This window comes from Motacilla alba, chromosome 18, assembly GCF_015832195.1.
Source record: "Motacilla alba alba isolate MOTALB_02 chromosome 18, Motacilla_alba_V1.0_pri, whole genome shotgun sequence".
NCBI lineage: Eukaryota > Metazoa > Chordata > Aves > Passeriformes > Motacillidae > Motacilla > Motacilla alba.
In genome coordinates, this window is record NC_052033.1 from 9,738,698 (window position 1) to 9,755,523 (window position 16,826).

Genomic DNA, 16,826 nt, shown 5'->3' on the forward strand with positions numbered 1-16,826 from the left:
CAAACATTGCCCACGAGATCAGATAAATGGTCCAAGAGTTGTTTTTATAAATAAAACAGCTCAACAGCAAGCAGCTGAACTCCAACCTTTCTTCACACAGAGGGAAACATGTTTGGTTGCCACTTTCTTTATTTTTCTCCCCAGAAGAAATTCCTTCCTTTCATCGAACTCTTTGTGCAGGCTGCTGACCAGGATTGCTGGCATCTGGCAGAGAAGAGGGAGGTGGCTGCAGATCCCAGCAGCTCTGGGGAGCCCCAGATGGGGGGGTTTGGGTTTTACCTCCTCACTCCTGGGGCTGCTCAGGATCTCTTTGACTCTCAGCCTCTCTGCCTTCACATCCTCGTCCTCGTTCTCCTCGTGAGGCACATCTGGGAACTTCCAGGGCTTGGCTTTGGTAAAACATTTCCTAAAAGGGAGGAAAGCAGCACCAGGCCCCTGCTCAGCTCTCAGCTGAGGCTGGCTCAGGGCTTTGGTGCTCAAAGGCATTTGCAGATTCCTGCAGCTCATCCCAGAGCAGGAGGGGCTCAGGGACTGCCACTGTGTCACCTCCCTGCTGAGCTCCCTGTGGGGGTGCAGCATCCCTGGCTGTGCACTGGGAATGGCAATTCCCTCGTTTTTACAGAGGGAACATCCTTACAAAACTCCTGATTTTGCAGTGATGGAACTTGTGAGGAAAGAACCCCCAATTTCTGCACTTCAGCGACAATTTCTGATGGGATCTAATGAAAGGTATTTTATTCCTCCCACTGCACACCCACCAGCACCTCCACCTTCAGCTTCACCACCACCAGCACCTTCAAAACCCGTTTCTTTGGAGAAGGTCTTGGATAAAACCATCCAGGAGACTCACCTGAAGAAGGGATCCTCTCTCACCGTCCTCCCCCCGTTCTTCAGCTCGAAGCAGCGCAGCAGGAACAGCCACAGCACACACTGCAGGTAGGGCTGAGGCAGACACAAACCACCCCGGTCACCAGGCAGCCTGGGCATGCTGGGGTGACCCCCCCAGAGTGATGAGGGACAAGCAGCTCCAGCCCTGCAGCACCACACAAGTGGTGGTGTTGCCAGGAATATGAAATATATCATTACGGGCTGCTCAGCGGGTCTGAGGAGGCACAGCCAAAGGGGGTTGGATTTAAAAGCAATTATTTGGGGTTTTTGTGCAGAGAGGGGACTGCCCCTGCTCTGGAGCTCTCGCTCCATCAGCGGGGATTCCCATAATAACCAGAATTAACACTGGCAGTGTTAATCAGGCCATGGGGGCAGCAGATGTTGAGCTGGTGGGCACAGCAGCTCTCCTGGCTCTGCTTGTGCTGCCGGCTCAGCATCAGAGCAGATCTTTACTGATAAAGATGATGGACAGAAGGGGATCCCAGCAGGAACCACAATTCCCTGCAGCAAAGTGGGAATTCTCCCTCTGTAAAAACAGAGAATTCAATGCCATGCTCACAGCCAGAACTGCCACCAGCAGCCGGTCCCAGGGGTCGTGGAATCCCCCACTCTCACTGTGGCCTTTCCATGAGACCTGGGAATTCAGGGAAAGCATGGTCAGGTAAACAACCACCTACAGAGACTCCATTTCCTACACTTTCACCTCATTCAGGCTCTGCTGCTCAAGCACTTCCTGAGCTCTGCAGAGACTCTCCACAAAAAAAAAAAAAAAAAACCAAACCAACAGCTCCAGCCAAAGCCTGGGGCTGCTCCTGCTTTGAGCCACCCACTCCCAATGAACCCTCATCCCAACCCCGGGTTTGCTCTCTGAGGAACATCTGGTTTTCCTTGGAATATCACAGCACCATGGAATGGTTTAGGACCTCAAAGCCCCTCTCATTCCATCCCCTGTTGCTCCCAGCCCCGTCCAGCCTGGCCTTGGGCACTGCCAGGGATCCAGGGGCAGCCACAGCTGCTCTGGGCACCCTGTGCCACGGCCTGCCCACCCTCCCTGGGAACAATTCCTTCCCAGAATCCCATCTAACCCTACTCTCTGTTAGCTTGGAGCCAGTCCGCCTTGTCCTGTCACTCCATCCCTGCTTTAAAGTCCCTCTCCATCTCTCTTGTAGGCTCCCTCCACTCAGAGAAAGGAAATTTCATGGGAAACTTGCTGCTTCCCCCATTTTAAAACCAAACTTCACTTAATAGGGTGATTTTCCCCCATTTAGTTGTTATTCTTCATGTGAAAGGTGGCTACAGAGGACACAGCAAAGACACCCACCCAACCCCAGCCACCTCCAAGGGCTCTGGGAAGGACCCCTGCAGTCCCCTTACCTTTATAAAACAAATCAGGCAGCCAATAAGGGGATAAATAGGAATGAAGATGGAGAAGACATAATGCAGGATGGTGGTCAGCAGGTAATGGTCCAGGAAAAAGGACACCTCAGTGACAACTGTGCAGAGCAGGGCTGTCTGTACCAAAGAAAAAGGGGAAAAAATGTCCATTTTTGTCCACTTCAGGCTCTCTAAGCATAAGTTAATTCATTTAAGGTATTTTTTCTTAAAGCTTTTATCACTCAGGATATGGCAGTGAGTGGGACGCTGGTAAAAATTTCCCATTTCCTGTGCAATAGGGACACACAGCTCCACAAAACAACTGGGATTTTTTGCTGTGGCTTTGGAAATCACCCATCTTCCCACTTAGCCCAAGCTCCAGGCCAGGTCACTCACCACTGAAAATATGAACGACCAGAATTCCTTCGTGTTCTGGACTTTTTTGAAGGTGAAGGAGACCACGTAGGTGAAGAGCACGACTGAGGGGACGTAACCAATCAGGCAAAAAATCTGCAGAGACAGGAACGGATCCTCAGGGAATGTGCAGCAGGAATGTTTATGCGTAAGGATCAGCTGGAATTACCTCAGTGTGATACAGAACTCTGGATTCATCTTTGTCACTTTACTGGATGTATTTTGCTGCCTCGGTGCATTGAGAATGTATTATTAAAGACACAAAGGAAAGAATGTGTGGAGAGGCAAAAACTCCTCCCTCTTCAGCTCCCTTTAAACTCTTTCCCTTTTATTTTTTGTAGCACAGGCTCCCATAAATGCTGACCTCAAGATTCTGGCAAATAATAAGAATTCCACCATGGCATTTTTGTAGAAATTCAAACAAGGGTAGAAAAGCAGCCCTGCAGCCACATCCCAAACCCGATTAACTCTGGAAAAGCAGCTGGGAAAAGCTGATTCCTCTCAATTCCAGCCAGGATCACAGGGAAGCCTGCTCTGAATAGCAAAGACATGAAGCCTGGTGGTGTCCTGCACTTAATCCCATCTGAGCTCTCTGCAGAGATGGGCTCTGCCCAAAGTCCCTGTGCCCCTGTCAGCAGCAGCAGTTACCAATCCCAGCACAGAGCACAGCTGAGGCAGCAGAAGAAAGGAGCGTTTCCTGGGAAATCCTGCTGGTTTAAGAATCAGCAAGGCTGGAAAAGAGCTTTGAGGTGTGAGTCCAGCCTGTGACCAAGCAGAGCCCTCCAGGGACAGAGACTCCAGCACCTCCCTGGGCAGCTGTTACTGCTGGGTCAGAGATGACACAGACTTGGATCAGAAGGCAAAGTGGTAAAAATTCTGTTTATTTCATCCTCTCTTCTCTTATAGCTTAGGTGGACTTCTTTTATAGTACAGGTGGACTTGACTGGTCATTTAATTAATACATTTCACTTGATTGGGTAATTAACAAGGCACCCATTTGTAAACAATCTTATGAGAAAAACAGATTATTAGAAAAACACTGCTTGTAGGTTGTTTTTAATATTTGCTTATCACTGTTTATTTTTAGCTCTTTAAAGCTTCTCAGGTGGATTCTGGGAAACCTCATTCAGCTTTCTTTCTCTCTCTCTCACCAGGCTGTCACATCCACAGGCAGCCCCATCCCATCCCAATCCCATTCCAGTCCCATCCCCATCCCTGAATTCAGCCCCAAGCTCAGTGACCCTGATCCAGCCCAACCACACCCATGGCAGGTATTTCAAGCTGACACAGCAGAAATAAAGGAGCATTTCCTTGGAAAACCCTGGTGGTTTCAATCCCTTCCAGTCCCAGCCACCCCTTCTGTGAAGAAATTCTTCCTGTGTCCAACCCAAACCTCCCCTGGCACTGCTTGATTTCATTCCAGCCCTGAATGAAACTCCCAACTTGGAGCCATTCTCCCCGTGAAAAACTTCCTGTCTTTGTTCCAGCAGCAGTTTCCCTGTGCATCCGTGGGGAAAAATCAGCTGAATCAGGTAAGGGAAACAAAAGACTTGTGGAAAAGAGGGCAGCCCTGCTCTCAGCCCAGCCCAGACTCACCACAGCCAGGAACTTGCCCACGTAGAAGTAAACACCATAGTGGAAGGCAAAGAGGCAGCCAATCATCAGGATGAGGATGAAGAAGAACAGAGGCAGGTCCACCACAGCCTGGCCAGTCCAGTAAGCTGAGGGATAGAGCCCTGCAATCTTCAGCTGGGTGTAAGCCTTGATCTGCAGCAGGGGAAGAGAACACAGAGTTAATCCCGTGTTAATTAAAATCAGTATTTTGTGAATCCCTGTGGGAACCCAGGACATCCCTGTGGCCGCCCTGGATGGCTCCAGCCCCTGGCAGGGGGCTCAGAGACCTTGGCAGGAGCCAAAGACCCCTGTGCCTTTGATTTGAACCCATGGAGAAAACTACCAGCTTTGTAAGAAGATTGACAAGTCACGGAAGTTTAAGTAGAATGACAGTTAGTTTGTCACAGGGTGGAACAGGAGAATTTTGGAGTTTTTAGAAAGGAGGTTCAGGAGCCAAGATAGAGAGATTTGGGCCTGCCTTGTCCTTCTTCTTCTTAGCCTCCATCTCCTGTGTGATGGTGGCACTTTTAGATTGGTTTAAAGTAGAGACAGACTGTCTAACATGGGTGATAGATATTGGAAAGTTACAGTAAATGAAGTACGTGTAGTTTTTAATATAAAAAGACAGCAGCGCCTCAAGGCAGTGCAGTGTGCCACAGACCAACCTACCAGACAAACCTCAGCAGGTCAGGAAAGAAATGTACCAGGTAAGAAAAAATAAACAACCTTGAAAATCAAAGCCCAAGAATCCTGACTCCTCCTTGGACTGCGGGGCTGGAAAAAAGAGACTCTAACACACCTCACCCACAGAGACTCTGAGAAATCCCTTCCTGTGTTACACCGTTATTGCCAGGCTTGGCTTGGCACAGAAAAACTTCTCCCAGATCTGCTCCACCCTTGGCATTGTTTTAAACCCCTCTTTGGATTTTTCCAAAGACTTTAAAGGATTTTTAGCTCCCTGTGCCTCTCTGCACGGACACCTGGGTTTACCTTGTGGTTTTCTGCGTTGTCCATGGCGAAGTAGGGGGGCATCCCAGTGATGATGATCCCCAGTAACACGGCTTCAAAATAGATCTCCAGCCTGAAAATTGTGTCTGGAAGGTCCTGGGGTAGAAATCAGATTTATTCAAGGCCAGAATGTGACCAAAACAATGCTATGTTAGGAGCTGGAACACGGCTGTGAATGCTAACATGAAAAGTCTTTGGATGTCAAGATCACCCGAGCTGCAGCAGGAAGAAAAGCGTCTGTGGAAGTTTGGGGAGTATTTAGATGAGGAGTAACTAATAACTAAAGAACTTTTCAGAGGATGTATCTCCTGCAGCAGGTCCTCTCCTTTCCCAAAGGCCCCTCCAGCTCTGCACAGACCAAGAACGGCAGGCAACCTCCAACAAACCCATAATTAATTAATTCACAGCACCATGGAATGGTTTGGGCTGGAAAGAACCACAGGGATCATCTCATCCCAACCCCCAACTCCTTCCACCAGACTGGGTTGCTCCAAGCCCCACTGAGCCTTTAATTCCTGACACATCATCCTCTCTCCAAGCCCCTTTCTCCTCCCCTTCCACAACCTGCACAGCAAAGTGCCAGGGCCACATTCACATTTTCTGAAAAACCCTTCACCCAGGATTCTTCTCCCAGGAAGCTGAGAAGCCTCAGAGGAAAGGAAAACAATTCTTATCCCATTTGCTTCTCCTGTGCTGTGCTGGTGTGGAATGTGTTTGGGGATTGTTCACCCACAGGTGATTGTTCCATTGCATTCTGCTGGGAGCTGTTTTCACTCTTTGGCCACTCAGGGCCAAGCTGGGTCAGACTCTGGAGAGAGTCACGAGTTTCATTATTATCCTTTAGCCTTCTGTCTGTGTCCTGTCTGTATTCTTTAGTACAGTTTAGTATTCTTTAATTTAATATAGATCATAAAATAATAAATCAGCCTTCTGAGCACATGGAGTCAGATTCATCATTCCTCCCTGCCATGAGGGTCCCTGCAAATACAACAGTGCCAGCACCTTCCACACCCTCCTAAACCCTGCAGACAGCCCCAACCAGCTTTTCCCTTGGTTTGTGGGGTGCTCCTGCACTCCCCCTGCCCCCCAGGGATGCCTTGCCCTCTCCCCAGTGTTCCAGGGTGGTTTTTTGGGAGCTGCTCACCTGAATCAAGGGGTTGCTCCAGATCTGGATGCTCTCAGTCACGTTCAGACTGCGCAGGAGGAGGTTGCTGACGATGTTCATCAGAACTGGCAGGGAATGCACCATGGTGCTGTTGAATATGATGTTGAAAACATAATTCTAGGAAGGAAAAACATGTGCTGCATTAATCCTTCTGCCCTGAGAGGGCTCTCCTTAATTAAACCTGAGTGTTGAGAGAAATCTTTGCATAATCAAGTGCCTTGCAGGAAGCTCGGGGCTGCTCAGGGTGCCTGTCACACACTGCCTAACTCAGAGAGGAAACTCCTGGGAATAAATGCCCAGCATGTTTCAGGAGCACTGAGGCTCTGACAAATGGCACTGCAGACAACTCCAGTCTGGGAAACAAAACACACGAGGAGCTGCTCTGGGCTGATCCTGCTCACGGGTTAAAAACCAGACAGGCAAAGGTGTGCAGGAGCTGCACTGTCACACTGCTGGCAGCAGTGTCAGGGGGTAAAAATGGGGACACACTGTAAAGCAGTTCCCTTGCTGGGGATTAAATATGATCCCAAAGTTCACATCTTCCTCTCACTGTGAACATGTACAGTCCAAGAACCTGATTCTTCTTTACACCTAAGAGCACCATGAATTGTATTTCTGTCAAACTGTAATTCAGTCAGTACAAATTAAAAAAAAATCATAAAACATTCCTCTGCCAGGTGTCCTGTGTCCTTCTGACTTCTCTGACTTTCTCCTGACTTTCTGTGTCCTTGTGGGGAAGAAAAGGGGATTGAAGTTTGATTGGTAATTGTAATTATATAATTATAATTATAATTATGGAAGAACATTTATTTTGCTAATATTCCCACTCTCTCCTCTTTGCAGCCTCTTGTATAAGCAATATTATAGGATATTTTTTGATTCCATGACTCCAGAGCTGCTTTGCAGGTGAGAATTTCACACAGCAGCCCCAGCAGCTGCTTTTGGGCCCAGCCCAGCCAGTGTGTGCCTTACCTGCCTGGACTGGAGAGCAAACACGTTCAGAGCTGCACTGTGAGGTGCCACTGAGACATAATCACTGTCATTGAACATCTCCCAGAGGATGTTCATGCTCCCCAGGGAGTGCACAATGTCACTGATATCCGACTCTGGGGACAGAAAACAATATGGAATCACTCAAACTGGAAAAGACCTTCAGGATCATCGAACCACCAAATCAGCTTTTCCCCTGTGCTCAGCACTGGCGAGGGCACACCTCGAGTGCTGGGTCCAGATCTGGGCCCCCAGTTTAGGAGGGACTTTGAGGACCTGGAGCATGTCCAGAGGAGGCAACGAGGCTGGAGAGGGGCTGGGAACACAAACCCTGTGAGGAACCACTCGGAGCTGGGGGTGCTCAGCCTGGAGAAAAGGAGACTCAGGGCTGCCCTCATCGCTCTCCCAGCTCCTGAAAGGTGCCTGTGCTCAGCTGGGGCTGGGCTCCTTCTCCAGGCACTGACACAACCAGAGCACACAGCCTCGAGCTGCACCAAGGGAAATACAGGCTGGAGAGCAGGAAAAAGTGTTCTACAGAAAGGGGGATCAAGTTCTGGAATGTTCTGCCCGGGAGGTGGTGGAGTCCCCGTCCCTGGGGGTGTTTAACAAAGCCTGGATGTGGCACTGGGTGCCAGGGTTTAGCTGAGGGGTTGGGGCTGGGTTGGACTCGATGGTCTTGCAGGTGTCTGACAACCTGGAGATTCTGTGAATTCTGAAGTCCAGCCACTCCCCACCCCTGAGCCATGTCCTGAGTGCCACATCTCCCTGTCTTTTAAATCCCTCCTCAGCAGCAGCCTGGAATATTTTACACAGAAATATCCACGCAGAGCTCAAACAGGTGCTGGTTTCTGCTGCCTGGGTTCCTGCTGGGCACTTTTAAAACATCCCCAGCTGCAACGAAAAGGGATTTTCCCAGATGTTTTCCAGCACATTTTCATGTTTAATTATCTCAACGTTTCTGGCCACTTCTCTCACCCGAATCATCTCCTGACACAGCAAGAACAAGGCCATGGAGATAGGAGGAGGATCTCCAAACCAAACCCCATGGCACAAACGGACAGTTTACCACCCCTGGCCACTTGGAAACTCTTCATCTGGGTTAACTCCAAGGGAAAAGTTCATTCCCAACCCCAAAACCTGGGAGGAGGAGAGAGGAGAGCTGCTGCCCTACCTGTGGAGTTCTGCAGCAGGAGCCGACTCCTGTACTTGTGAGAGTTCTCTCCAGGCTTCAGCAAGTACAAATCTGGGGAGAGTTTGATAGCAGCTACAGCGTTTTTGATGATGTGGTGTATGAAAAACAACAAAATCTGAACTACAAGGAAAATGAGGAAAAGCAACAACCTGAAAGAAATAAAAGGTTGGGGTTTGTTACGATTCTGTGAAAGCCAACCTAGTTTTATGTGCATGCTATTAAAAAAACATCTCCCCCACCCCCCAAAAAACCATTTATTGACAGAAATTACAGCTCCACACTTGCTGTTTTTTAAATGGGGAAAAATGAAGGACAGGATGTGCTTTCCCTGGTGCCATTCAGCCAGGTTTTGGGACTCCCACACAAAGGAGGAGCCCCAGTACTCACATAACTCTGACACATTTGTTCTCCCGTTTCAGGCTGAGGAAGTGCACTTTGGCTATGGTGGAAACCTGCTTCTTCCACAGGGCTGAGCTGCTCATGGCTGGTGCCTTGGCCTCGGAGAGCATCAGCAGGCTCTGCTCCATGTCATCCAGGGACTTGGTGTCCATCTCCTCGTGCACTTGCTGCGAGTGGAACACGCTGTAATCTGGAACAGGGCAGGGAGAACGCAGGGAGGTGATGCTCTGACAGCTGGGGGTGGAAATGGGGCAGGAGCAGGAGCCAGGGGCCAGAGACTCCGTGCCCTTTCTGGTGTAGAAGTCACCTCACCCATCCCATCCCTATCCCCATCTCAATCCCACCCCGTCCCAATCCCAATCCTATCCCCATTCCCAATCCCATCCCAATCCTATCCCCATCCCCAATCCTATCCCCATCCCCAATCCCATCCCCATCCTATCCCATCCCTATCCCCATCCTCAATCCCACACCGTCCCAATCCCAATCCTATCCCACCCCCATCTCATCGCAATCCCAATCCTATCCCCATTCCCAATCCCATCCCAATCCTATCCTCATCCCTATCCCCATCCCCATCCTTGAATTCAGCCCCAAGCTCAGTGACCCTGATCCAGCCCAACCACACCCGTGGCAGATATTAAAAGCTGACACAGCAGAAATAAAGGAGCATTTCCTTGGAAAACCCTGGTGGTTTCAATCCCAGAACCGACCAGTCTGGGAAAGACCTTTGAGATCCCTGAGTCCAGCCTGTGACCAAGCAATGGCACCAGGGGCCACATCCACCCCATAAACACCTCCAGGGACAGAGACTCCAGCACCTCCCTGGGCAGCCCCACCCACTCCCAGCTGGGACTTCTGATGGAGAATTTTGCCACCAAAAGGTGCAGATTTGCCCCAGTTTCATACCCTTGGCCCGTGTGTGCACCCAGCACCTGCAGATTCAGCTGTAAAATCCTCTTAAACCCACACAGAAACTCTGTGCAGTCAGTCCAGTTAGGGAGTCATTTCCACACCTATAGCTCACATACACTACAGAGCCCATGTATTTACTCCTATTAATAATTCTGGATCACACAGAAAGCTCTAGAACAATTAAAACAGCTCAAACCATTCAAAACTGACATCAAAAAAACAACTGACTCATTCTGGAGTAATATTAAGCAGTCCCAACTTTTCACTTGGACTGAAAGTTGATTTAAAGTGAGACAAGCTGAGCTGTCTCAGCCCTAAGTGCAGCTACTGATCACACAGAAGGGTGAACATTAATTTTACCCTGCACATTTATAATATCTTGAAAGCAAACTCCTTTAGGAGTTTATAATAAAGAGCATTTTAGAAGGCCAGTAAACTGTAAAGCCAAGCAGTCAGATGTGAGCTGGCTGGATGAAAGATTAATCAGCAGAAAGCTTTTCCCCTGGATGCTCCCAGAATCACTCCCCACCCGTTCTCTGCCTCTTCCTGGTCTCCAAGTGCTGGAAACCTGGCTGCTGGGAATTTTAAACCTTTCTGTGCTGGCTGACTCTGACCCCCCAGGAGAAAACTGCATTTCACCTGAGGCTGTGGAGAGGGCTTCCAAAATTAATGAAGAGCACTAACATTACGAGTGTGGAGTTTAATTAGAAGTGTGTGATACCACAGAGTAAAAACCTTAAGAGTTTGGGGTTTTAAAATATAGTAATATATATAATATACATATAGTGATATGATATATATATATATAACATATATATCATATATATATAAAGTAATATATATAATATATTTAAATATATATAGTAATAATAGTAATATATACTATATATAATATATAGTATATTATAAATATACTTATATAGAGATTACTATATATTATATATAATATATAGTAATATATATTATATATAGTAATACATAATATATAGTGTATATATAATATACATAGTGTATCTATAATATATATAGTATATATAATATACATAGTATATATATAATATATATACTATATATATAATATACATAGTATATATAATATATATACACTATATATTATATATAATATATATACTATATATAATATACATAGTATATATAATATATATACTATATATATAATATATATAGTAATATATAATATATATAGTAATATATATAATATATAAAGATATAGTAATACAAAATAAAAGTTTTAAAGCAGAAGCTAGTCCTTCTTCTTTACCTTCTCCTTCATGAGTTTAAGTAGTATTTTGTAATTGAATATTGAATATTGTGAATATACAATATTGAATATTAGAATATTTCAACAGCCTGGAAGGTTGTGGGGACCAAAGGCTGCCCAGATGCTGGAGCAGCACCCTGAGAGGGACGTTTTCCTTGTTCCCTCCTTCTGGCAGTGACAATCCCACAGGAGCTGAGAGCAAAGCAAAGCCGAGGGGAGCCAAGGGCACAGCCCCGCTCCTTCCCACCTGCTTGGTCAATCTCTGCCTCCACCTCCAGCTTCAGGTAAACGTCCTCCAGCGTGGTCATGGACACGCCGTAGGTGATGACCCCCAGGTGGGAATGGGTGTCCAGGTCAGAGAACAAACCTAGGGACAGAGGCAGCCCTGAAACTCTGCCCCAGCAGCTGCCAGGAGCACTTCAGGCACATCACACCCCCCTAGACCTCCTGCTTGGCGGGAAAATCAGGAATGTGGGAGTGGCCAATGAACCAGAAGGTCGTGGTTTGAGAACCAAGGTGGGGCAGGCTCCTTTTAGGATGAAATTTCAGTCTCTGTGGTCAGGAAATAGGGTTTTGCTGAAGTTGTGCTGCTTCTAAAAACTGCCTCAGCATCCTGAAGCTGCTGGGCTCAAAGTTTCCTTAGGGCAGGTTCAAGGTGAGCTCTCCTGGAAAAATCATACCCAGGACAGCTCATCCTACCTAAATCCCTGCCCAGGCACAAAGATCTTACAAATAAAATCACTGAGTCATTTTGTATCTATAAAATTCACATTTATAAATACATTAAAAAGAATTCCCAGATGTTTAAGGCCAGGTTAACCAGGCAGATGCTGGACAGGGCACAGAGCTTGAAGACCAATATGAGGTTGGGAGAGAGAGTGGGAGAACTTCACAGCACCTTGGGGTGAAAAATGTTACTGGGTTTTTGTCAATCCTATGGCATCAGGACTTAAAAAAAAAAGGAGCTTCAGAGCCAAGGTGAGGCTGAAGGGAAATTCAGATGTATAAAATGGGAGGAGCACTTGGATCTTTGACAATAATCCCCAACCCTCCACAGTTTCTCCTCTCCCAGCTGACAAGGTGTGTTCCCAACCTCAGCTTTCCCCTGAAATAGTCTGGGGGAATTGATTCAATCTCAGCCTTTTTGCAAAGCTCATAAATCATTAACCCAAATGCAACAGGGAAAAAAAAACCTTTATGGAATATCAGCTGCATGATCCCATCAATATTAATGCTCCCTTGGCTTCCCACAGAGAATTTATTCCATTTATTTCTGCGAGGAGAGCAAGGAGCCCTGCCCAGGTCTGCTCAGATGATTGCTGCCATCTAGTGAAATCCTCCCCTCTGCTCCCTGCTCCCTCTCTCCATGGAATTTCAAGGCAGCCACACGATGCTCGTTGCAGCTCACAAGAGTTTGTAAGGTTTTTGTAGGGGTTTTGTAGGATTTTGTAGGGTTTGGGGCTTTCCTGCATCCTGCTGCAGGCCAGCCCTGCTCTTTGGGATCCTCTGCAAGACGATGGTGATTCTGCAAGACCAGGGGATGCTCAGGTGGAAGGGACTCCTCACCACAGAGGCATCTCCCCAGCCCTTGCTGTTGGGCACCCACAACCCTCACACCTCACTGGAATGGGTGACAAAACCCTCGCCCAGCTGAGAAATCCCTCCCTGACTCCCCCCCAAATAATAATAAATATAAAAACATCAAGGCCCAACTGACACTTTATCAAGAACATCAGCCTAAAGCCGTGCTTGATAAACACTCTCTGCTGCAATCACTGATCCCTGCAACACAAAACCCCCCCAATACCTGCAAACTTGTCCATGTCCTTGAGAGGGAGGGTGTACACGAGCTGCTCATCGTTCTCCTGGATCAGGCTGGCTGCAGGGATGTGCTGCCTGATCAGGGACGTGGTGGCCTCTGTGTTGCAATAGGCATCGATGTGCATGCTGGAAAAACACAGCAGCAATTGGGGTTTAGAGCTTGGCTTGCTCCTGACACTGCACCAAACATTCAGTTGTACCATTCTGATTTAGCTTTTCTGTTTTTCAGGTTCTGTGCTGCTTTAGTGTGAAGTTCTGAGCTTCTTATTACGTGTTGGTAAGCTCTCTGCACAGAGCAGGGACACAAAACAATTCCTGCTCCAGCTGGGCACCAAGGACAAATGATCCAAAGCTCAGCCCAGGAGCACAAACAGCGTGGGCTGAGGAGAGAAAAACAAGCAGGATGGGAGTGCCTGGGCTAAAGCTGGAACTGGACAATGAACTGCAAGGGGCAAATGGAGCAGAACTGATCCAAGGCAGAGACCCCGGGAGCGCTCGTGCATTTTGGGACCATTTGGGTTCATCTTGGGGGCAGCCCTGGCTGGGCTCTTGTGCTGCCCAAGGTGGATCCATGGAGGAGATGCTTTGAATAAATCCCTGCTTTGTTCTGTAGCTCTGCCCAGCCTCTGCTCCAGCTCAGCCTCCTCAAGGCATCAATTCAAGGATAAAAGGATCTGTTTGAGGGGTGCTTTCTTAGAGATTCCAACAGAAAACAGTAAAAAAGGAGATGCATGATGGCCCCTAAGAGGTCCAAAACTGAGCACAGAATTACCTCAGGCGGTAGCCAATGCCCCACTTGCTCTTGAGGAAGAGAGAAGAGCCGAGGCATTTCAGCATCCCTTGGGAAATCACAGCTTTACGATCTGGAAAGGGAAGTCAGGAAGCAGAACATCGACAATTTCCTGCCAAACCCTGCTCTGGGTTGCACACCAAGGTTATCCCAGGGCTGGGGCTGCAGCTGGGCCGGGGCAGGGCTCACCAGCCAGGATGTCAGCCTCGTCCATGAAGTGGGTGCTGAACACAGTCACACGGTTGGCCTTCCTGCTCCTCAGCAGGTTCCAGACGATGTGGCGGGAGCAGGGATCCATCCCCGCCGTGGGCTCGTCCAGCAGCAAAACCTGGGGGCAAAACCACCAGGGCTGCTCAAAGCCCCTGAGCTCAGTAATCCCTCCCCAGTGCAGCCACATTTCTCTTCACAGAGAAAAGCAAGGCACAATTCTTCCCAAGAATATTTCTGGGTTTCACATTCTCTGAACCTCAGAGAAAGAAAAAACAATTCTTATCTCATTTACTGCTCCTGTGTTGTGCACAAGTGGAATGCATCGTGGAAGATTGTTTACCTGAAGGGCACTGATACCTGGATTCTGGTGTGTTTTGGTTCACTGACCAACTGATCCAGGTGTGTGTGTGTGTCAGGACTGTCAGCTGACAGCCACCAGATCAGTGCAGTTGTGTGCAGAGTTCAGTGCTGGGCAGATTCAGTTTAGATGTAACATAGTATAGAATAATACAGTATAATAAAGTCATTAATTAGCCTTCTGATAAGATGGAGTCCTCCTCATCATTCCTCTCCAACATCTGAGAAAAAAATATCTGCTATACCCCAGCACACCCAGAAGGGTTTGTTTGAAACCTGCCAGTTAATTCCTGTAAAATAGGAAACAGCCCAGACTAACAAGGCAGCTTTTGTCACTGTGCTTTGAATACATCCACCTCCCCTTGTGACAAATGATGAAATCCTGTGATAAATTAATGCCACAGCCTGCTTTATTCTGCTTCCAGTAGAATTATGTAGTAGAATCACAACCTAGCCGTGGATTCACTCTTCCTACTGAGGGGTGGTTAAATGCACACACCTGCTTTTAAAACCTCCAGGAAGTGTCACACACATCATTTTTAACAACAGATCTCAAAGCAGTCCCCGTCCTCACAGGCCAGAAATTACAGAGCTGCAACACAAAAGCTCTCTCTGGCTCTGCTCCTGCTCCCAGCCCCTGGATGGCTTTGGAAGGAAAGCATCCAACAGTTTCACTGCTGGGGGATAAAAGCTACCTGCCAGGAATTACACACAGAACTTGCCACACTGTCTATTTGCCAAAGAGACAAACCCAAGGCTGCTGCCATTACCTGAGCCTCAAGCACAAAGGCTGAGAGATTGCAATGATTGTGATTAAACCACAAATGAAAAAGAAAAGGTGCTCCAAGGAACAATTTCTGCATTTTGCACATTAGTTGGTTTTGACAAGAGAGACCAAGCCTTCCATGGATCAGCAACACCAAGCTGAGAATAATTCCATCCCTCTCACCTTGGGGTTCCCAAGAACAGCAACTCCCACTGACAGCCTCCTCTTCTGCCCCCCACTTAATTTTTTGGCTTGATTGTCCCTGATGGGCTGCATCTCCAAGTCCAGCAACACCTTCTGCACCTTGAAAATACAAGAAACACATTTTTGTTAAAAAAACACCTATAAATTTTTTAAAGCAGATTGTTAACAATTAACATTCAAATTAACTGCTGCTGGTTCCCAGAGCCTTCTGTATCTGAACTGCACAACCTACACACAAAGTTTAATGGTGTCTATAATTGGACCTAAATGAAAGATTTAAAACATTTCAGGGACATTTCAATCTTAGGAAAAATTAAAGGCTTATCCTTGTCTAAATATCTGCCTGTACCTCTTTGTCTACTGTAGCACACAGGAATATTTCCCTGCAGAAGGAAAACCCTGCAAGGATATTTTGATTTACAGGTTAAAAACGTACACGTAAGACAACACCTGTGGCCAGGTGAGTTACCTCTTGTATCAAATCGTTCTGAGGGATGCCCTTGATGGCAGCAAAGATGGAGAGGTTCTCCTCCACAGTTAAGATGTCAAAGTGGATGTCGGCCTGGGGGCACACGCCCGCGATCTGCCGCACCTCCAGCATCTCGTCAATCTCAGACACCCTGTGCCCATAGACTGAGACAAACCCTAAAAGAGACGAACATAAAATCACGCAATGGTTTGGGCTGGAGTGAGCCTTCAAGCTCATCTCATTCCAACCCCCTGCCACGGGCTGGTGGCTCAGGTTGGGAAGTGTGGCTGGGGTGTGTATCCAATTCCATTGCCATCTGTCAGAGGTGGGGCAGTTTTCTTCTGTTCATTGGGCAGCTTTCTTTGTCTCTCCCACAACCAATCCTCCTCCAGGAGATCTCTGCTGTTCATGGGCCATTAACTATTAATTATCTTCTGTTCATGGGCCATTAATTATTAATTATCTTCTGTCCATGGCCAGCGAGTGTCCCTGCGTGGCTGATAAAATTCCATCATCCCATAGGGAGATGCTCTGCCCAGGGGAGGAGCCAAGCATTCCTACCTGGATACAATCTGAGCTTTGGGAACAGCACAGCAGCCTTTGCCCCCTGCATTCCCAGAGGAGCAGCTTTCTCCTGCCCTGCATTCCCAGAGGAGCAGCTTTCTCCTGCCCTGCATTCCCAGAGGAGCAGCTTTCTCCTCCCTGCATTCCCAGAGGAGCAGCTTTCTCCTGCCCTGCATTCCCAGAGGAGCAGCTTTCTCCTCCCTGCATTCCCAGAGGAGCAGCTTTCTGCTCCCCTGCATTCCCAGAGGAATTCCAGGCCCATCTCCAGCAGCCCTGGAGCTTCAGAGGAACACTCCACTCTTGTGCAGGATCCCTGCTCCAGCAGAAGCACAGCTGACACTGCAGGAGGGCTGAGCCACCATGGAATGGCACTGCTGCCACCACCCTGACCCACAGGGGGCCAG

General features: G+C 47.9%; 1 protein-coding gene across 4 annotated transcripts in view; it reads right to left on the minus strand.

Annotated features, from left to right (window-relative positions):
• The window catches only part of ABCA5 (ATP binding cassette subfamily A member 5), a 50,091-nt gene that overhangs the window by 7,528 nt on the left and 25,737 nt on the right, over nt 1–16,826 (minus strand). For all 4 annotated transcript variants that reach the window (XM_038157293.1, XM_038157296.1, XM_038157297.1 and 1 more), the window contains 18 exons: nt 15,859–16,034; nt 15,369–15,488; nt 14,042–14,180; nt 13,835–13,925; nt 13,049–13,188; nt 11,489–11,608; nt 9,033–9,234; nt 8,625–8,794; nt 7,436–7,569; nt 6,443–6,580; nt 5,281–5,394; nt 4,273–4,443; nt 2,659–2,772; nt 2,263–2,400; nt 1,448–1,522; nt 851–942; nt 280–406; nt 87–204 (listed from right to left, as the gene is read on the minus strand). In XM_038157293.1, the coding sequence (XP_038013221.1) occupies nt 87–204; nt 280–406; nt 851–942; nt 1,448–1,522; nt 2,263–2,400; nt 2,659–2,772; nt 4,273–4,443; nt 5,281–5,394; nt 6,443–6,580; nt 7,436–7,569; nt 8,625–8,794; nt 9,033–9,234; nt 11,489–11,608; nt 13,049–13,188; nt 13,835–13,925; nt 14,042–14,180; nt 15,369–15,488; nt 15,859–16,034 (2,379 nt within the window). The remainder of the gene's footprint in view (nt 1–86; nt 205–279; nt 407–850; nt 943–1,447; nt 1,523–2,262; nt 2,401–2,658; nt 2,773–4,272; nt 4,444–5,280; nt 5,395–6,442; nt 6,581–7,435; nt 7,570–8,624; nt 8,795–9,032; nt 9,235–11,488; nt 11,609–13,048; nt 13,189–13,834; nt 13,926–14,041; nt 14,181–15,368; nt 15,489–15,858; nt 16,035–16,826) is intronic.